Raw genomic sequence first — 22552 nt, 5'->3', positions numbered from 1 at the left:
AGGGGGGAGGGGGGAGGGAAGGAAGGAAGGAAGGAAGGAAGGAAGGAAGGAAGGGAGGGAAGGAAGGAAGAAAGAAAGGAAGGAAGGGAGGAGGGAGGGAGGGAAGGAAGGAAGGGAAGGGAGTGAGGGAAGGAAGGAAGGGAGGGAAGGAAGGGAGGGAGGGAGGGAAGAGACTCTGGAAGGCCCCCAGCGACCAGCGGAGGCTGCGGAGAGGCCTTCGCTGGTCGGCACTGGTCCCGGAAGGCCCTCCAGAGTCTCTGGAAGGCCTTCCGGGACCAGCGCCGGCTGCTCCGCGGCCTCTCCGCAAACTCCGCTGGTCGCTGGGGGCCCTCCAGAGACTCTGGAAGGCCCCCAGCGACCAGCGGAGGCCGCGGAGAGGCCTTCGCTGGTCGGCGCTGGTCCCGGAAGGCCTTCCAGAGGCTCTGGAAGGCCTTCCGGGACCAGCGCCGGCTGCTCCGCGGCCTCTCCGCGGCCTCCGCTGGTCCCTGGAGGCCCTCCAGAGACTCTGGAGGGCTTCCAGCGACCAGCGGAGGCCGCGGAGAGGCCTCCGCCACCGCTGCTGGCCCCGCGCGCGGGCGGGGAAGGCGGCGAGTAAGGAGGGAGCGTCCCTGCGCAGGCGCAGGGATGCTCCCTCCCTCACTCGCCGCCTTTCCTGCCGGCGCCCGCGGCCCACCGCCTCCAGGGCTGGCTAAACCGGGACCTCTAAATGGTCCCGGTATAGCCAGCCCGGGAGGCGGGAATAGGGGGCCAGAACCGGGACATTCCCGGGCTCCCGGGACGGTCTGGCCACCCTACAAACTGAGTGCAAGCTGGGCTATTCAGGCTGCTGAACTGGAGCAGACAAAACTTAAATATACCTGAAAAGATGCAGCCTGTTTCTACAGAATATCATTTCAAGAATCATTCAGAAGGTCGGCTTGGTAAAGAGACCAACCTGCAATACAGGCATCAGCAGTTTGTAGAATAGATAAATTCTCCATAAAAACCCATCCAGCTCTACCACACTCCACTACTGCTTGGTTCATTAGACCAGAGACCAAAGTGCACTAAGGGGCTGTGATGAGATGAGGGTCAGGGGGACAAGAGAGATGCCTTGACATTTACGGCAATGAAAAGTGGTCCAGGTGTTTTGGTGGCTGGGGAGAAGTGCTCTTTGCCAGATGGGGCATCCTTTTCCAACTGGAAGGGATAACATGCCAGCCCTTTGATGTGTTAAAACTTCTTAATTGGAGGGTCCAGGTTTGGCAGGCTGAATCTCCAAGGCTCAGCATTCAGGTTGGCTGAAGGCCCCAAAGTACATGTGGAGTGAGGCCTGGAAAGCGGAGCTATTCCTTTCTTTAAGAGGAGGGGGGAGACTCTTCGGAGAAACTCTTTGGTCCATGGTTGACTGCATTTCACTGTGTTTTGCCATGAAGGATGACAGAGAAGAAGGAAACTAAAGAAAGTTGCAGATCCATCAGGGACTGCCAAAGATCAGCTATAACATGGATTGTAAGTACTTTAGTTAGCAACTTTCTTTTTGTATATTTTACATAATGAACATAGTTTCTGTCCTTTGCAATGCCCTGAGTTTGTGCCCAGGCCTGGTGCATGGAGTTCTGTTGCCTGAGGCAGAACCCCAACACGCACCCCCTCAGTAGAACTTTTGCACACGTGCTTTGTACACAGCATGACATCACCCAGAGGTGCATCCTCTCCACAAGCGCTCAGTGCATCCCCTCCGCAGCACTCGCCGAGTTTGGCGGGTGCTGCGGATGGGAAGCACTGATTTTCTTGGCTTTAAGGGGTCGAGGGAGCTCCCATGACCACTTAAAGCCAAGTAAAAGCACTTGGCACTTTCCCTCTGCAGCGTTCGCCAAGTTCGGTGGGTGCTGCGGACAGGAAGCACTGTTTTTTCTTGGCTTTAAGGGGTTGGGAGAGCTTCCCCAACCCCTTAAAGCCAAGAAAAAACACTGGGGACTTCCCCTCCACAGCACTTGGCTAATTTGGAGGGTGCTGCACAGGAAGCAAGTGGCTTGTGGACGGTGCGAGCGGGGAGGAGGCTCCTGCCCCCGCCCCTGCTTGGAGCTGGCATCCTAGGCATTTGCCTAGTTTGCCTACTCCCATGCGCTGGCCCTGTTTGTACCTTGTAGAAATAAAGTTTATCTAACTTGTGAGTGTCTGCACAACTCCTTGCTCACCTGCATGCTACTGAGTGATATTCTTGTGAGATCGGCTTTGGACAATCTACATGGTGAGAAGTCTAGATTTTACCCAAAGTGGTGGCAGCAACAGTAAAGGGGGCAAAATCATGGTATGGTCTTGTCCCACAACGTGACAGAGACCATGATGGAAGCTACTGAAGATGTGTATTAAAGTGGCAGCCTCATATAACCACTTTAGACTCAGGAGGTGTGGCCAAAAAAGTTTATATAAAAGACTACTAGTGTGGTCCTCAAGCCTTGACCTGGATGGCCTGAACTGCTCAGATCTTGGAAGCCAGGCAGGGATGGCCTTGGCTAGTATTTGGATTGGAGACCTCCAAGGAATACCAGGGTCATGACGCAGAGGCAGGCAATGGGAAACCACTTCTGAATGTCTCCTGCCTTGAAAACCCCATGAGGTAGCCAGAACTCAGCTGTGACTTGACAGCACTTCCCATCTTCAAACAGAGTTACAACCTTGTAAATCAACTGGGCTTAGAGGGGTGTAGCTCTGCTTATGATCACACGGTAAAACAGCTAAATGAGCGAGGCAAGCAAAGGAATAGACTGCTTTACTTCAGTGTCAAAACTGTCCTTAGCCCCTGCCCCCAACTTCAATATCAATTTGTGCCAGGTATTGTGAAGTTCTGCATCAGATGTTGGAGAGTTAAAGAGGTCGAGTTATGGTGCTAGGACAATATGTAAAGCCAGACACAAAAGGTTACAGACTTTTTAACCAAGGAACCCAACAAGGAACAAGCCTCGTGAATGAGGAGGAGGCGTGAGTGACACCACTAAAGCCTTTTCTCTTGCCGTTCTCTGACTATTCACTGGCTCAGCGCGTACCTCTATTCAAATGTAAGTAAAATCAAGGAAAGGCTTCTCAATAAATCAAAGAAAGGTTCCTCAGTTAAAATACTCTTCTGTACAGCATTATCTTTGCAACACAAAGGATGAGAGGCCCCAGCATAGATTCTATAAGGCATTAAACGGCACAAAAAAATTCTTAACTTGAGTCTAAATGTTCAAAACCAAAAACCTCAAAGAAGTGAGGTAACTTCACTGGAACCTGAAATATCCTCAGGTTTTCCTCCAAGGTACAAACTCTCTTCATCATAAAGAACATGCGACTAAACTCTGATGTTTCACTCACTGGGGAGAGGGAATCTTGTCTTTTGATTTAACCTCCAAAGATCCACCATATTCCTATTATTGCGTATATATAGATAACAAGGCAACTATGTTTAAAAAGGCATTCTCCAAGGGAACTGTTTCCTAACTCCGTTATTTTCTTTAAAAAACTATTACCGTCTCATAGGTCATACAAGTTGGACATCCCTCTTAAGTCCCAAAACTTCAATTTCTGTCTGTTATAATTTTTCTGTGCATGTATAATGACTTTCTCTTTTACAGCTTCCTTAAATGCTGTGACAGTTCTAACCAAGCTCAATTAGGGTTACCAGGACCTTTTTTTGAGCAGGAATGCACAGGAATGCAGTTCCGGCTAGCTTGGTAGTCAGAAGGTGTGGTCTAATATGCAAATGAGTTCCTGCTGGGCTTTTCCTAGATAAAAAAGTCCTGAGGGTTGCCAATAATCTAGAGAAAAAGTGTCTCCTTACTAGAGGTTCATAAGCACATAAGAAAGCCATGTTGGATCAGGCCAATGGCCCATCCAGTCCAACACGTGTCACACAGTGGCAAAAAAAACCCAGGTGCCATCGGGAGGTCCATTTGTGGGGTCAGGACACTAGAAGCCCTCCCACTGTGCCCTCCTGCCCAAGCACCAAGAATACAGGTTTGAGGGGATGTTATTCACAGGCTAATATTATTTGCCTCCATGCCACGGTATGGGGCTCATGCGCTTGAGCCCCCAGACTCCACAAAGCCTGTGGACAGAAATGTGGGTGGATCACGCATTTGGCAATCATCCTGAGCCGCCCACGTTGAGTCTGAAAGGCTAAAAGGGCGCAGACATCTTAAACACGTATTCACGCTTCCTTTTGCTGACACATGTATTCTTGACAACTGCTGAGCTGGTATTAGTTTTTGTAGACTAGGCAGACACGACCTCATGGTAAAGGGGGGTATGTCTTCCGGTTAGTGCTTTTGTCTGTTCAGTGCTGTAAGCTGGTTTATTCCTGGTGCAACTGATGCAGAGATAAATAAACCCTTGCTCAGAGAGGCAAGGCAGAAGCATTTTCTCCTCCTGCTTATGGCCTGAGTTTGATCCTGGAAGCAGCTGGATTCAGGTAGCTGCCTCAAGGTTACTCAGCCTTCCATTTTTCTGAGGCTGGTCACATGAGTACCCAATTTGCTGGGGGGGGGGAAGTGTAAAGGATGCACTTTACTTTGTGGCAATGCTCAGTGCAGCAGGCTGAAATTGTTACTATTCACACAGGCTTTCAACTTAAAAGTTGATACCTTATATGCACTTAATTTGATTCATCAATTTCATGTTTTATGCATGTATCTCTTCAAATTGACCTTGATTTGATTGGCTATATTTTTAATTTTGCAGGTTTTAATTTCTTGTTACTTTTCTCATTGCTCACTATTTAAAGTCATTTTAATCCTCCTGGTGTGATTGCTCAAGGCAATGCATTTGTTGACAAGACTTTGAAAGATGTCACTTCCCTATTTAGTCTTTCAGTTACCTAAAATGCCAAACCGTTCTTGTTGCTTTTGACTAGACTTAGCAAAATCGTCCATTTGTGTTCACATTGGGCTAGAAGCACATGTCAGGTTTGATTCCCCACTCCTCCATTTGCAACTGCTGTAACAGCCTTTGGTCAGTCATAGCTCTTGCAGAGGTTGTCCTTGAAAGTGCGACTGCTGTGATCGTTCTCTCAGTCCCACCAACGCCTGTTGTGGGAGAGGGAGATAGAGGAAATTGTGAGCTGCTCTGAGACTCTTGAGTCGAGGACGGAATATGAATCCAATGGTTTTTTTTATGCATACACACATGCACATATATATGCATATCTATACTATGGCTAATAGCAACTGATGGACCTCTGCTCTATATTTTTATCTGCCCTCTTGGGACTGGCTATTCTTGTAGCTGCCACCACCTCTTGTAGCAGTGAATTCCACATGTTAATCACCCTTTGGGTGAAGAAGTACTTCCTTTTATCTACTTTAACCTGACTGCTCAGCAATTTCATTGAATGCTTAGTAGGAACCAAAAGCAATTGGCACACTTCCTCATTTTTTTTCTCATCACTAACAACTCTGCTCTGAACTTGCACACCAGCCCTGCAAGGCGGGCCAAGTACAAATAACAGGCTTGTGCAATGAGGACAGAAAAACAGCCCACAAAGTCTTACTGCCAATAGAAGAGCGGCAGACAGACAGAGAGCATTACTTTAAAAACCCCAGACAGATTTTTTTTACAAAAGTTGCTCCTTCCCCCATATAATTTTTTTTAATTAAAGCAAACAAAGAACAAAAAAAAACCAGCCCTGCAAGCCACCTTTTTGTGTGGGGCAAGACTGACTCAATTTGAAAAGGAAAAACTGAATAATTACCAGAACAGCATAGCGACATGTGCTTCCAGCCATTTTCTCTCTGTCTCTGTCTCTGTCTTTAGAGAGGAAACAGGAAATGAGCAGAATTTCACTGCGCAATAAATAGCTTAGTGCTTTTTTGCATGGAGTTAAGGCATGCAACCCTTTTATTGCTCTGAAAAGCTAAGGGCAACCTCATTTTTAACCCTACCTTATCTTTTTATGAACAAAAAACAAACAAACATTCTTGATCAGCCATGTGATATAGAATTAATTTTGTTTTTCTCTTGATTTAATCTCGTGTGTTTTAATATTTTCCAGAATTAAGATATGGTCTCACATGCACACACACCAGCAGTAAAAATGGCCCTGGTGACTTCATATTGCCCATAAAAGCATGCATCTGAAAACCTGTCCCCTCTGGAAACAGCAGTAACAAATGATGGTTCCAGACATACATCCTCCCTGTTGCAAGAACACAAGGGGGGGGGGGGGGGTGATAACAGGTTTTACTATGTGCCTGTTAGTTTTGTATATGCTAGACAAAGCTTGTGTCTATATTTTTGTATTTCTTTTGCTGAACTCCATTTTGCTTTACCTGTTCTTCTGAATTTGTTGATTTTTGTACACAATGGAACATTTAATTCCAGCATGGCATTTCATGTAATTCCACAGGTCAAGCTATTGTGGAACATGCTAATCATACATTAAAAACCACTCTTCAAAAACAATTAAAAGGAGTGAAAATGAGGGTTCAAATTGAATTTTGTCTTATTAACTTGGCATGGTCCAGTTTCCCCCTTACCTGGGGGTGCAGGCATGCTGCTGTGTTTTCTCTTGCAGGTTCTTTGTGGGTTCTGGCACGTTGCGTTTGCCCGGCTAAAGATGGCATGGCATCAGGGTCTCCCAAATCTGATTCTCAATTTCAATCTCAGCCTCAAATGCTGAAAGAGGCTGGGCAAGAGCCTTCTCCAGAGAATTTGGTGGCTGCTATTTTTGTAACTCACAATGAAATCCATGACTAGTCTCTACATTTATCACAATTTTTCATCTTATTTTGAATTGCTTCACAATTTTTATTCATTTAAATTTGAAAATTCTTTTTCTGGTTGGCTCTGAATTTTTTTTTCTGAAAAGAACAGTGTTTTAAAATTCTACCTCACAAATTTTGGTTCCTACAAGACCTCTTTTCATTTGAAGTTATAGCATGTGTTATAGAACATCTGTACCCTTCCTTGGATAAAACTACCCTCTCACTGTGCATCTTCTCTTTTAAGTCTTGAAAAACTAATACCTTGACTTATCAGTGACCCAATTACTCTCAGTGTCATGTTTCTCATAGAAATACCTTTTCTAGATCTGTTGGTGATTCACTAGGCAGAATTCCTGAAAACTCTTGGTCTTCATTAGAAATCTAGACTTTAATAATGTTCTGCATTCCTGTGGAAAGAGGCATCTACATGCTTATCTATTTTATTTTATGCCTCTATAGTATCTTGTTAGAGTTACTTTTCTGAGTGTTTTGTTTAGAAAATCCTTTCTATATTTCATGTTCTTATCATGGTAGGACTCCAGTTCTGCTTGATTTTGTGTTTCAATCCAGTCCACAGTCCTGGCCAGGCTTGCTACTGGATAACACATTTCCATTTGCTTGTTTTAAGTTTCAGCCTTTCCATTATTTCAACCATTCTTCATCAAAATGATTTATGCATCATTTCTAAATTCTATCTTTGCACTGCCCCACACATCTTCTTGGTTGTGCAAGCTCCTTACTAGTTTTCTCCTAAGTTTTTTTAATATATATATATATATATATATATATATATATATATATATATATATATATATATATATATATATATCATGCTTATTATAAATAGATTTAAGAATTGTTTTATGTTTCTGACCAGGTATTAACCATAATTTGATTTCTAGGATTTTTTCATTGTTTTATTAAGTTTGCTCATCTTTTCTTTCAATATCCTGTGCAGGAAATCTGGACTTGCAAGTCAAGTTTAAATGCATGTTCATTATGATGGTTTTAAGAATTGCTGGTATGTCTGTTAAGAATTGTTTGTTTAAGGATTATTATTTGCTTTTAGGATTTTGTTGTTAGTTTGTTGAAACCCACTCTCACACCTATGTGAGACCCACAGAACAAATTTTGGATGAGCTGGCACAGAGGAAAAGGGGATTCAGTGGGACTTGATGAACCCACTGATTTCCAATGGTTTAAATTCTCTGATCCAGTTCTCTTATCATTTTGGGTCTGATCCCTCGTATACATGTATGTTAAAGCTAGCATTGTTCTATTGAGGCCTCAGTTTTATTTTGTTTGTTTTTAAAGTTTTTTCTTATTTTTGACAATTTCATATGTTCCAAAGCTATAGCAAAAGTTTTTCTTTCCTTTTTGTGACCATTTTTATAATCCAGAGGTAATTCCAACTCTGGTAATCTCTTTTTGGAGCGCCAATCTTGTGCACAATTTCATGGTTTTTTAAAAAAAAATTCATATATGTTGCAACAAAGTAAAAAGCCTCTCATGAATCTCTAGGTACATGCTTTCTACATGCTGGATCGAGGCGGTGTAGCGGTGCTGATGTTATTAGATCTGTCGGCTGCATTTGATACGGTCGACCATCGGCTACTGATCCACCGCCTCGCCGACATTGGGGTTAGGGGGTCCGCTTTACAATGGCTCTCCTCCTTCCTCATGGGTCGGGGACAAAGGGTGGCGATTGGGGGTGAACGATCCCAGAGGCGCACACTAGATTGCGGGGTGCCTCAGGGAGCAGTCCTCTCCCCGATGTTATTTAACATCTATATGCGCCCCCTTGCCCAGATTGCCAGGAGGTTTGGGCTGGGTTGCCATCAATATGCAGATGACACCCAGCTCTATCTGCTAATGGACGGCCAGCCCGCCTCCGCCCCGGGAGACCTGGATTAGGCGTTACGGGCTATCGCAACGCGGCTTAGACTGAGTGGGCTGAAGTTAAACCCGGCAAAGACAGAGGTTCTCTGTGTGGATCGCGGCGCTCCAGGAGGGGAAATATCTCTCCCGACCTTCGACAGTGTGCAGCTAAAGGCGGCGCAGCGGGTGAAGAGTCTGGGTGTCTTGCTGGAGCCTTCATTATCAATGGAGGCCCAGATAACAGCCACTGCCAAGTCAGCATTCTTCCATCTGAGGCGGGCAAGGCAGTTGGCCCCTTTCCTGGAGCGTCGGGACCTAGCAACGGTGATCCATGCGACGGTCACCTCATGATTGGACTACTGTAACGCCCTCTACATGGGGCTGCCTCTGTGCCGGACCCGGAAGTTACAACTAGTGCAGAACGCGGCGGCCAGGCTGTTGCTTGGTCTCCCAAGATGGGAACATATACGGCCGGCGCTACGCGAGCTGCACTGGTTACCGATTGTATACCGGGTCCAGTACAAAGTGCTGGTTATTACCTTTAAAGCCCTATATGGCCGAGGACCGGCCTACCTGAAGGACCGTCTCTCCCCGTATGAGCCCCAGAGATCACTGAGGTCAGTAGGAAAAAACAGACTGACTACCCCTGGGCCAAGAGAAATTAAACTACAGAACATTCGCACACGGGCCTTTTCGGCTGCGGCCCCATATCTTTGGAACCAACTCCCAGAGGAGGTGCGGGCCCTGCGGAACCTTGATCAGTTCCGCAGGGCCTGCAAGACCACCCTCTTTAAATTAGCTTTTATGAACAGCTGAATTATAATTCTACAACGAAGAAATATCCGCCATCAGCATTAACTAGAATAGCGTCAATGATAATGTTATGGTTTGCTTTAATTAATGCTCTAACTGGTTTTTAAGGTTAAATTAATGCTCAATTTTAATGTTCTTAATGTAATTGTTTTATTAATGTACCATTGGTCATTGTGTTGTTTATTACTGTTCTATTTATTAATGTACCATTGGTCATTGTGTTGTTAGCCGCCCTGAGCCTGCTTCGGCGGGGGAGGGCGGGATACAAATAAAATTTTACTTACTTACTTACTTATATATGGGTGTACACTAGCCTGAATCATGAGAAGTGATGCATAGGTTTATATTGTGAATTTGTATTCTACCTAATGTATGGTGTATAAAACTTGCCCTTTAACATTGGCAGGGTAGAGACATTGTCAAACTAAAACGTCATGTGAGGAGAAAAAAGTATCCAGTCCACAACAAGTGTGGTAATTTAGTTATGGTAATTTGTGGACAGCCAAGAAAAGCTTTAAAAGAAAAGAAAAAAATCTATTATTGTTATTTTGTTTGTTTGTTTGTTTCTCCAAGTATGTTTTCCAGGCTCTTCCATATCTACCCAGGGGTCCTGAAATTGCCTGGACATGCCTCATTGATGTTGGAAGGAAGGCCTTCCCCAAAACCCCATCCAAACTGAGTTATGGAGACCACTTATTTCCAGGGAAATTCCTAGCAAAAGGCTAGAGGCCCCAGCGAGATCCCAATAAGCAGCCCCACGTCCACTTCCAAGTCGTACTTCCAAATAAAAAGAATTCCTTTTGGCTGCAATAGAAACACATTTCCCTGTGAAAAGACTGTCATGCATAAAGCACGCAAACTCTCCATGAACTCAAGAAAGAAGATCTTTTGTCAGACTAAGGGAGGACGGGAACAAGAAATGAACAGTGAAATGGTTTTTATATTGTAATAATGAGCCAGTATGGACTGCCCATTTCTGGCCATGCTCTCACCTATGTCTGAATGTGTGTATCTTGATCACCTAGGTTGCAATATGTTGCAGTTTATAACATGTCACTTGCATATGTCCCTCAGTATTGCTTATGTGCCTAGAAGTTGAGATATTCATCTTATATTTTTGCAACATAGCTAGTAATGTTTATTGATAAAACATTTTTAATATCAAGACACATAGCTTTCCCTCATGCATGAAGAACTTACTTTTTGGTAATTGACATTCCCATCCCCCTCTTGTCTCAACTGTGTTTTAACCCTGGTTGTCTGAAACCTAAATGAGAGCACATCATGCAATTTGGCCACACTCTCCAGGAATGGTACAGTGCAGCAAGGGGGAGAACTGATACCAGGGTGCTATTGTATAAAGAGGGTAGCCTAGTTTCAAAAGAGACCTGGTGGGCCCTCTCACACTAGAGGGGGTGGCCTAGCCTCCAAAGACATGGTGGGCCCTCTCACGCTAGCCTACATACCCAGCCCCAGGATGGAGACTTAAACAGCTCTGTAGTGGAAGGCTGGCCTGCCTAGCCAAAAGTATGCCTCTGAATAACCCTTCTCCCCCTATACATGCATCTTTTCTGGACGAACAAAAATTAAATACTAAGATGTGCCAGTGTGAATGCATAAATTCATCATTGTTTGTTTCCCACCTGTGGCTTACCTATTACCCCATCTTTATTAGTGCACCTTTTTTATTAACTCATTGTAATGTTATTTCATTCCTTACTGGGAATGTCAAGATCAAATTGTTATTTTGCTGCCCTTTGCAAGCAGCCATATAAAACAGAAAAGAGTGGAATGTGGGGCTCACGCACATGAGCCCCCAGACCCCACAAAGCCTGCGGACAGAAATGTGGATGGATCACGCATTTGGCATATCACCTGAGCCGCTCACGTTGTGTCTGAAAGGCTAAAAGGGTGCAGACATCTTACACTTGTATTCACACTTCCTTTTGCTGACACATGTATTCTTGACAACTGCTGAGCTGGTATTAGTTTCTGTAGACTAGGCAGACACGACCTCATGGTAAAGGGGGGTATGTCTGTCGGAGCGGGAGTAGCAGAGTGAGGGAGATGACTTGCCCGACACAGGGCTTCAGGAAAGAAAATCAGGCTTACACGTGCAACTAGTGCCAAAAGGTGTATTAACATATATACACGACAAGTGCTCTCTTGTGCAGTCTATACAATATCACCTCCACGGACAAAGTGCTTCGCCTAACCACCATCTCACAGGGAGAGACCTGTGTGATGCACACACAGATCATATATAGTCCAAGCAGCCAATCCTGGCCGTGCTGACTCAGCAGATTGCATCACTTGGCTTCTGCCGGCTCAAGCCGGTCTGCTGATCAGGTCACTGTGACCTAGCCTGGCAGCTAGATCACCAGCTGTCATACTGTGGCTGTCAGACTGGGTTTATGTAGATTCTTGCTCCAACACACCTCCTAATCTATTTAAACCCAGTGCACCAAAACACTTCACACAGTTTACATACATGTCCACCAGCAACATTACAGTTCATATTTACGTAGCTCGGAACCCTTTCCGGAATTCGTTCAGGAACTCATCATGATTGTAAAACACATCATCGTGTTCCTGTTCAGCTAGCTCTTTCAGACGCTTGGCTTCAGCCTCCTTCTCCCTTGCCTCGCACTCTGCCACCCAGGCTTTCCATTTCTTAGCCTTTTCTTTTAACATTTCCTCAAATCCGGGTGGGTCTGGATTGACAGTCAGAGTGACATAGGGACACTTGTACCTAGCGGGACGTTGGCCTTTGGTGGACCTGGCAGACACCCGTGGCCCTGTGCTTGGACCAGCTTTGTCTTCTTCGGGTTGCTCTGTTCCCACCTCCTGGGCTGGTTGCTCTGCCCCTGTAATTGGGTGTTGAACCTCCTGACTCTCACACTTTACCTCCAGTTCCTGCATTTGAGGCTCTGCCTCCTGACTCTGCTCGTCAGGCTCTGTGCCAGCATTCGGCTCACCTTCTCCAGCCCCACTGGGTGCCACCTCCTGGGCTGGAGTTCTGGGCTGCGCTCCAACATCGTTATCGCTACTTGGCAGCAGGACAAATTGTTTCTGCAAGGAGTGCAACCTTGGCCAGCTGCACTCACTAAATCCAGCGGACCTACTAAAGGTTAGCTTCGCCCGCTTATCACAAAAGCGATATGATTTGGTTTCTGGCTGGTAGCCCAGAAAGGTTAGGCTCACTGCCCGGTCACCTCCTTTCCTTCTATGTTTCAGAGGAATATTCACCCAGGCTTGGGTTCCAAATACCCTCAGAAAGCTCAAATCTGGGCAGTGGTTATATAGCCGCTTATAAGGCAAATCATTTACAGGCTTACACCAAACCCTATTATGTACGTATGCCGAGCAATGCATCGCTTCCGCCCAATAACGAATTGGCAGCTTTGCATCCTCGAGCATGCTGTGCATTAATGTTTGTAACACGGCGCCTGTTCGCTCGGATAGCCCATGTTCTTGGGGCGTTGCCGGGTTCGTCAGACGGTGGGCAATGCCCTTGTTCTCCAGCCAACGTTTCATCTGGTTAGATAAGAATTCCCCCCCTCTGTCGGTTTGTACAGCTAGGAGATTAACCCCTAATTGTCTCTCCACTGCTTTGACCCACTTGGTGAATGTCTTATACACCTCAGACTTATGCACCATGGTGAAAACCCACGCGTACCTCGTGTGGTCGTCGGTGGCCACCAAGCAGTATCTCCTCCCCGACAGACTCTTTGGCAATGGGCCAATAACGTCTAAATGGACTAGTTCCAGGGCTCGTGTGCTTTCCCTTGAGCTTTCTTTAGCAACAGCACACGCCTTGCTTTTGGTCTTCTTGCAGACCTGGCAATCCAAGTAACATTTGCAAGGATTTACTTTCAAACTAGGCACAAGCTCCAGGGTTTTCTTTAACGCCCTAAATCCGCAGTGCCCAAGTCTCCTATGGAGCAAATGTATACAATTATTGTGCACAGGCTCATTCGACACCTGAGCCACCTGGGCACAATCACTCTGGACCACATACAGTTTACCTTCCCTCTTTCCTGTCACAAGCAACTTTCCCCCACCTCCCAGGATTTTGCAGCAGGTTTTCTCAAATCTCACCTGGTATCCCTGGTCAAACAGTGTGCTAACACTCAACAGGTTAGACTGCAGTGAGGGTACATACAACACATTTTGCAACATACATTTCAGTGCAGGAAATTCCACATTGCCTGAGCAAACAGAATTGGCAGTGGTCCCATCAGCCAATCTCACATACTTATGCTCAGGACTGTCAATGTTTTTCAACAACTCCTTCTCGCAGCAGAGATGGCTCGTTGCCCCGGAGTCTAAAATCCAAGCAGACCCTGTGCTCTCTACTGCAGACGTGACCAGCCGGGTTGCTTCCTCACACGGGCTGGCGGTCCTCCGCTCTCGCCGCACACGCCCCCGCCTCTTCTCCCTCTCAGGGCAAGCTCGGAGCAGGTGCTGCGACGACCCGCATCCATAGCAGCGACGGACTGCAAACGCAGTCGGCTCCACTTCCTCCACCTTCGGACGCCTGCCAGCAGCAGAAGCTGGCTCATTCTTGGCTGTCTTCCCGGACACACCGATAACAGCACGCTGCCCGGCCGACACCCCCGGACAGCTCACGGCCGCAATTCTCTCTTGGAAGTCAAGCAGGTGGGCACAGACGTATTCCATGGTCAGGGTCGCTACGTCCACCGTCTCCAGAGAAGTTATCAGGGGAGTGTACTCAGGTGGCAACGACGACAGCAAAATGTACACTCTGTCGTCTGGAGCTACAGTCTTGCCTCTTGCCTCCAGCTCAACGAAACAGTCCGTTAGCCGTTTGATGTGATCTTTCACACACCCTCCAGCCGGCATAACGGTGCGGAACATCCTCCTTGTCAAGGCCATGAGGGAACCAGCAGTGGTGCTAACATGCACCGCACTCAACGCGTCCCAGGCAGCCTTGGGAGTGTCCTTCCCTCGCACATAAACCAGCTGGTCATCTCCTATAGATAGCACTATGTTGGCCAGTGCCTTATCCGACAACACAGTCTCGGCAGGAGATAAGTCAGCAGGGGGGTTACTCACGAACAGCCATTGCCCTTCACGCTTGAGGTAGTGTTGCATTCTCAGGCTCCACACCGCGTAGTTGGCTGAGGTGAGCTTCTCAACGGCTACTCCAAGCTGTTGCTGAGCCATCGTGCCGACTCCTCCTCACGGCTGGCTGCCGACGTCCCTCTGGCTCTCAAACAGAGAACGGTGGTGCTTCTGTGTCCTTCACCGGCGTTCCTCGCCTCCGGCTCTTTCCAACCTCACAGTCAGCTCAACTCTCAACTCTCTCCTCCGCGCAGCGGAAGCGCCCTGGGCCCATAACCCTGTCGGAGCGGGAGTAGCAGAGTGAGGGAGATGACTTGCCCGACACAGGGCTTCAGGAAAGAAAATCAGGCAGACACGTGCAACTAGTGCCAAAAGGTGTATTAACATATATACACAACAAGTGCTCTCTTGTGCAGTCTATACAATATCACCTCCACGGACAAAGTGCTTCGCCTAACCACCATCTCACAGGGAGAGACCTGTGTGATGCACACACAGATCATATATAGTCCAAGCAGCCAATCCTGGCCATGCTGACTCAGCAGATTGCATCACTTGGCTTCTGCCGGCTCAAGCCGGTCTGCTGATCAGGTCACTGTGACCTAGCCTGGCAGCTAGATCACCAGCTGTCATACTGTGGCTGTCAGACTGGGTTTATGTAGATTCTTGCTCCAACAATGTCTTCCGGTTAGTGCTTTTGTCTGTTTGATGCTGTAAGCTGATTTATTTCTGGCGCAACTGATGCAGAGATAAATAAACCCTTGCTCAGAGAGGCAAGGCAGAAGCATTTTCTTCTCAACACACGTGTTGTGTGGTTCATTCCAACACCACGGAAAGTTTCACCTGTCCCTTTCCACACACTGAGCTTCTATTAAAGGGAAAGGGCCTTTTTCCTCCATGCTGTTGGCAACTCTAAACCCACTAAACCCACTAAATAAGTTTTTTAATCGGTAGTTGATCAATGACAACTGAGGACACAGTTCCCAGAATGCTGTAAAGATAGTGTAAAGATAGTGCTTATTTAACATATCTCAAAAGGGGAAGCTGAAGTCAAGGTCACAACAAAAAAATAATCTCTTTACCTTCTTCTCACGATATGCAGTTTCTGAGATTGCATTCCCCGCCCCCCCCCCCACTCTTGTTTTTTTCTTGTCTGCTCCAATCAAGCATTGGGAACAATCCAGAACGGTAAAGCTGAGGTCCAAACCAAATGCTGCATGATGTCAAGCACTTAACTCGAGAAGATATAAAATATGTGAAGTTGTTTTATACTGAGTCAGGCCTTTTGATCTGTCGAGCCCAGAGCAGTCTACTCTGAGTCTCCAAGGTCACAGGCAAAGAGAGTTGGAAATATCACAGAATGAACTTTTGAATCTTCCATGCCAGGCCTGTCATGGGTTTGCAAAACAGGACGGAAGTCCAACTGGCATTTAGCTGATCCTCCTACTGCGGACGTGACCAGGCAACATAAAATGAGCTGGGGACATGGTGTCATCTGCTAAGAGAGGCAGGTTGGTACCCAAACGTCCATAAACCTAGCTGCCAGCAGAATATGCCCCTGGCCTTCTGGCGAGGGCTCCTATTCAAAGCAACATGAGAAAAGCTTCCAAGCCAAAGGAAGAGTTTTTTATTTCCTTGCTTTGGAGCAGGCAGACGCAACGTGAAAGGAAGTAGCTGCTTGTGCTTGCATCAAAGCCCCCCCAAAATGAGACATCCCTCACCACTCATCCCATGTTCCATTGCACCTGAAGATCACTCAGCGAGTAAGGGATAAGAACCGCAAATTATTAGTGTATTATTAGTTGCCATTCTGTAATTCAGTAAATCCCTATAGAATAAAATTACCAGCCTGAAAAACTGTTCTTTAACAAAATATTCTAAAGCAATTGGATTACTGTCCCACTCTCCCACCTCCTAAATACTTACCATCTCCCCACCAATTTTTGCATCAACTTTAAGTTTTCAAAAACACAGTGGCACCAGTTAAAGCCTCCATGAGACTGCTTCACCCTCAGTTTCCACAGGGACAATTTTTTTTAAGTGCCCTCTCATCAGAAACTTTTGTTTGCGCATGAAAAAATTACACATCTGAAACAGAAGTATTCCACATGCAGAAATGTTCAAAGAACAGGACTTTTTTTTGTAGCAGGAACTCCTTTGCATATTAGTCTATGTAGCCAATCGTCCGAGAGCTTACAGGGCTCACTGTAAGCTCCAGGAAGATTGGCTACATCAGGGGTATGTAGCCTAATATGCAAAGGAGTTCCTGCTACAAAAGAAGGCCTTGCTTTTAAACAAGCATCCCTCTGTGTGCATTCAACAAATACAGGGCTGTTGTAGGCCAGCCTGCTTTAGCTGATGCTCATCCAGCTAATGCTGTCGACACCACCGACAGTGCTTCTGATGCTCAACCAGCTGTTGCTGTTACCACCCCGTCATCAACTCTGAAGCAGCAGAGGTGGCACAAGCAGGTCCCAGTGCATCAGTTGCTAAGGACAACATGCGCTTTAGCCTCAAGAGCACCGAGACCATGGCGGAGGCAACCTGGACAACCCAAGATTCAGGGGAGACTCCTCAGGCTGTCTCACCTCCCCTTTCCCCAGACAAATGCAGGACACAGTGAGCACACTGGGAACTCCTCGAGAGAAGGCAAAGTGCATGCCTCACCACCCGGCAATTACTAAATCAGGCGGAACATGTGGGTCTAATGGGTTCAACGAGACGCAGCTGTGAGCCACCAGGGGCCCCAGATGGCTTAGGCATCGGAGCAACTCATCATCATTCTGGAGAAGCTGCAACAATGACACTCGATCCTTCCCTGAAACTCCTGGCCTTGATACCCAGACCTGCTTGACCACACTTCTTGGACTTTCTCACATCTTGGTCGTTGGACTGTCATCTGGCTTCCCTTATACTCGACTCTTGGACTGAAGTCCCAACTACACAATCCTGATCAGTAGATTTGTCTCATCGTCCTGGCTTCTGCTGCCTGAGGCTGCCCCAATCCAGGACACAGGGCTTTATCATGTACCCTTGGCTGCATACTACAGTTGTATGATGAAGAGACTGAGCAATGGGATTTTTCACACCTCTCGCTTCCTCCGGCAGCCCCTCCTGCACATCTCAAACACCACTGATGAAGGTTGGGGGGCCCTCATGGATAAAGAGAGAAGAAGAAGAGCAAAGCAATGTGGAAGGCCGCAGTGTGTAGAGGGGAAATTGTTTGCTCTAGCATGAGCGCACAAGTTTGGCCCAAGGCCTTCAGGAGCTCTGTATTCTCCATTCTTCCAAAATAATTTCTTCCCTCCATTTAATGTTAATTGCAAAAGCTCTAGAAGGGGATTCTAAAACCTGCAGTGCAACTAATGCAACAGGATTACTGCCAGAGTTTGTAATTACTTCAGTCTGTAATTGCTTTGGCAGCTGCCAATGCTCTCCACCAATATGGGGCAAGAACATAAGAGAAGCCATGTTGGATCAGGCCAATGGCCCATCCAGTTCAACGCCCCGAGTCACACAGTGGCCAAAAACCAGGTGCCATCAGGAGGTCCACCAGTGGGGCCACAACTCCACAAGCCTTCCCATTGTTGCTCCCCAAGCACCAAGAATACAGAGCAAAACTACCCCAGACACAGTGTCCCCTCTACACCTTGTGGCTAATAGCCACTGATGGACCTCTGCTCCATATGTTTATGCTTGTAGCTGCCACCACTTCTTGCAGCAGACAATTCCTAATGTTATTTATTCTTTGGGTAAAGAAGTACTTCCTTTTATCTGTTCTAAACTTACTGCTCTTTAATTTCATTGAGTACCCATGTCTTCTTGTATTGTGAAAGGAAGAGAAAAATACTTCTTTCTCTACCTTCTCTACCCCATGCATACTTTTGTAAACCTCTATCATGTCACCCCTCAGTCATAATTTCTCCAAGCTAAAGACCCTAACCTCTTTAACTTTTCTTCATAGGGAAGATGTCCCATCCCCTTAATCATTTTAGTTGCCCTTTTCTGCATCCTTTCCAATGCTATAATATCTTTTTTTCAGGTGCAGTGACCAGAACTGTACATAATATTCCAAATGAGGCTGCACCATACATTTATACAGGGGCATTATGATACTGGCTGATTTGTTTTCAATCCCCTTCCTAAACCGCAGCATAGCAGTTGCCCCCCCCCCCCTTTTTTTTTTTGCAGTACCACACTGAGGCAACATTTTGATTATCTACCACTACTCCAAGATCTTTCTCCTGGGTCAGTTACTGCCAGTTCAGACCCCATCAACATATATTTATAGTTAAGATTTTTGGCTCCAATGTGCATTACTTTGCACTTACCCACATTGAACCTCATTTGCCACATTGACACCCACTCACCCAGCCTTGACAAATTCCTCTGGAGCACCTCACAGTCCTCTCTGGTTCTCACTGCCCTAAACAACTTACTGCTCTCTGCAAACTTAGCCATTTCACTGCTTACTTCCAACTCAAAATAATAAATGAACAAGTTAAAAAGCACCGGACCAAGTACTGAGCCCTGCAGTACACCTCTCCACTGTGAAAAACTGCCTGTTTCCTGTTAATTAATCAGTTTTTAATCCACAATTTGTCTTCTTATCCCATGACTGCTGAGGAACTTTTGATGATGAACTTTGATGATGAAGTTTATCAAAAGCTTTCTACTGGGTCACCCTTGTCCGTGTTTGTTCATCCCTCAAAGAACTCTAACAGGTTAGTGAGACAAGATCTTCCCTTACAGAATCCATGACAGGACCAGATTAAACCTTGTGGAGGCCCCTAGGCAGTCAAAATCTTGCCCCCCCCCCTCACAAATTATCACAGAGTTGGAGTGCCCACCCTGCTGTCTGCAGCTCCTGTTGCAGCCTGCAGGCACCTTCTCAAAAGTCCCTTTGATAAAACTGTGGGGAAGAAGCAGAGAGAAGCAAACTTAGTGACAATGTCAGCAGCAGGCACACCAGGCAAGTCGGGCAAAGAGCAGCTCAGTTGCTGGCTACACGTGCAGGCTGGGAGGGCTGCAGGCAGGGGGGAAACTTGGGGGGGAGCTGCCCAGGGGCCCTTATAGGCAAGGGGGCCCATAGGTCAGTGCCTACTTGACCTAATTGTTAATCCAGGCCTGATCCATGATGATTCTTCTTCAACAGCTCTTGTTCATCATAGTGCCTACTAATTCAATCTAATAGTGGATTCCACCAACTTACCCAGTATTGACGTTAGAGCCTGTAATTTCCCGGATCTCCTCTGGAACCGTTTTTGAAGATGGCAGTTGCATTGGCTACCTTCCAGTCTTTGGGAATGGAGGAAGATCATCTATCCTCCTTCTCCCCTTTAGCCCTGCATCAGGAACCCCAACAACAGGGGTTTCTCCAGGGCACAGAACATCTTTAATATGACCGTCTAACATCCTAGTAACACCATATGTCAAAATGCTTTATGCCAGGGAAATGCTTTAGTTCCCAGGGCAAGCAGTGACTGTTCTCTGTCAATCTGGAAAAACTAATTTGCGAGTGATGGTGGTGGTTACAATGAAAAATCTAAAGGCACACAAAAGGTGTGGTAGAAGGGGTGAGAAAGAGAACATTCTTTACCACTGCTGATAGATAAGGGGGGCTTGAGGACTCCAGCAGGTGGGACATTTAAAAACTCCATTATGCTCTTGATGTTATTAAGAGCACAACAGGATTTCTAAATTTTGGAACTGGGCTGGGGAGGTCAAGCTACTTCCCAATTTTGGAGGAGTGGGGTAAGAATAGCTGACAATTCCAGATTGAGCCAAGAAGAGTTTGCCCATCACTATATAACACCGCAGGTTAGAAAGGAATATGTTGTAGTCCTCACAGCACAAGAGTTGGATCCAGCCAACTTTCTCACTCAGTCTCAGAGCTCCTCATTCTACATTGCTTTAGTATGATCCTTAGCATAGCTCTTTTGGCAATCAAAGGAGACCTGTTCTTCCCTTTTTCACCAGTGGAAAAGCTGACTGGATCCAGTTATATATACCACTCTAGACCAGATGGAAAAATCCACATAACCCAGTACTCGGTCTCTGACAGTGGCCATCCAGGTTCCCCTGAAAAGCTAATGAGCAGTGCAACATAAAGTTCACCGGTGTTTGCAGGCAGCTCATGAGGATCAAAAGTACACTGCTTCTGAAACTAGCTATCTTGGCCAGCTACTCTTGATTGACTTCTTCTATGTATCCTTCTTAAAATTCTAATCTCTGTGTGAAGAAGTAGTAAGCTAAATCCCTTACACTGAAATTGATCTCCAGGTCTGGCATTTGATGTTCAGTCTTAGCTTAAATTAAAGCCTAATACAAACTAGAGAGCCAGTTTGGTGTAGTGGTTAAGTGCACGGACTCTTATCTGGGAGAACCGGGTTTGATTCCCCACTCCTCCACTTGCAACTGCTGGAATGGCCTTGGGTTGGCCATAGCTCTTGTAGGAGTTGTCCTTGAAAGGGCAGCTGCTGTAAAATGGCACTACGTGTTTGTATATGTGGTGTTTCAGTTCCAGAGGATATATTACATCACACTTTATTTTGTCTTATGTATGCAGAAGTTAGAACTAAATTCCTTGAAAACCTGTTAAAGGGACAAAAATTTTCCTCTGATCTCAACAAGCTGGTTTTTTTACTATCTGATACTGACCCGTTCATTACCTACAGAGTGTCGCTCTTTGCCCTGGCTGCAAAAAAAAATTAGGGCCAAGATTGCCGTTTCAGTAAATAAATCTTATGACTAAATGGTTTTATTCTAGGTGTTCATAATTTTATCACATATTAATATTTGTAATTAATTAGGTTTACTATTGTTGAGCCTAATGGTAATTGCATTTCTGTAATTCAATATTACTTGCTTCTATATCTTATCTTGTAACTGATTTCTTTTTATGATGGTTTTAGTCTTTTTTTCTGTTTTTTTAATCATTAAGTTCTTAATTTTCTATTGTGATGGCCTTTGGCTATAAACAATAAATATTTCTGCAAATCTACTGTAAGAGCTCTCTCAGCCCCACCGACCTCACAGGGTGTCTGTTGTGGTGGTGGTTGGGGGGGGGGGTGGAAGGTAAAGGAGATTGTGACCACTCTGAGACGCTGAGTATACAGCGGGATATAAATCCAGTATCTTCTTCCACATAAATTTAGCAACTCTATTATACACAGGGATAATGGTACTTTGGTGGGTAGATGGTGTAATGTGTACTTATTCAGCTTTCAAAACAAAATCAAGTGTCCTCCTACTGAACACCCCATAACTTGTCTTAAGGCGTTAAGCTTCTGGTTTACCAATTAAACAAGGCACCTTAACAGTGCAGCACGAACTGTCTGCTCTTTGTCTTTAAGTTGTCAGCAGTCAGCGTTACTACTGTAGATCCGTGGGTGGATGCAAGTGTGTGCTGCAAGCAGATGCAACGTGCTGGACCATGAAACTGATTGCAGCGAAAGTCTTTGCTAATAGAGATGTCAATGAAGCGAAAGAGCTTTCATACCTGAGTTAACTAGCTGCTGCTCCATGACCCCGCAACCTAAGACCTCCATCCACTCTCCCTGGAAGTTGATCTCCATCTCGAAGGAAGGGTGAGTAAATGGGAAATAGCAGTCCACCCATCTAATCTCAAGCCCTGTTGAAAAACAAAGATGTAAGCAAAAAAAGAGAGGATTAACTGATTAAAAGGCTTACTTCTCCCGCCCTAAGTAAAACTTGCCCTTCAGTTAATGACATCAATTACTGTAGCAATCCATAGAAAATAAATAACAAACTAACCAATTTACAATACTTTTTTTTTGTGCATGTGAGGCAATAAGTCTGAGAACTTGGTAGGAAGAAAGGGGAAATAGCCATGTCTTTTCTAATATGAAAAACACTTCGTGCAATTCAAGCACCTTTTAAAACCTAATCAATCACTTGTCAAACTCCAGTAACCACCTGGCATGGAAGGAAAATGAGCCAAGAACATGGGCAAAGCAGGTAATTTTGTTATGCTCAGTAACTGGAAATGACTAACAGCTCCCCAGAAATATAGCTAAATCTTTTTATTA

At 45.8% G+C, this 22552-nt stretch overlaps 1 protein-coding gene across 1 annotated transcript in view; it reads right to left on the bottom strand.

Annotated features, from left to right (window-relative positions):
• The window catches only part of FARS2 (phenylalanyl-tRNA synthetase 2, mitochondrial), a 324061-nt gene that overhangs the window by 200540 nt on the left and 100969 nt on the right, over positions 1 to 22552 (bottom strand). Inside the window, exon 5 of the mRNA XM_060244360.1 lies at positions 22003 to 22134. Coding sequence (XP_060100343.1) covers positions 22003 to 22134 — 132 coding nt within the window. The remainder of the gene's footprint in view (positions 1 to 22002; positions 22135 to 22552) is intronic.

This window comes from Heteronotia binoei, chromosome 7, assembly GCF_032191835.1.
Source record: "Heteronotia binoei isolate CCM8104 ecotype False Entrance Well chromosome 7, APGP_CSIRO_Hbin_v1, whole genome shotgun sequence".
In the NCBI taxonomy this organism is placed as follows: Eukaryota; Metazoa; Chordata; class Lepidosauria; order Squamata; family Gekkonidae; genus Heteronotia; species Heteronotia binoei.
This window is presented reverse-complemented; position numbering and strand designations above follow the sequence as displayed.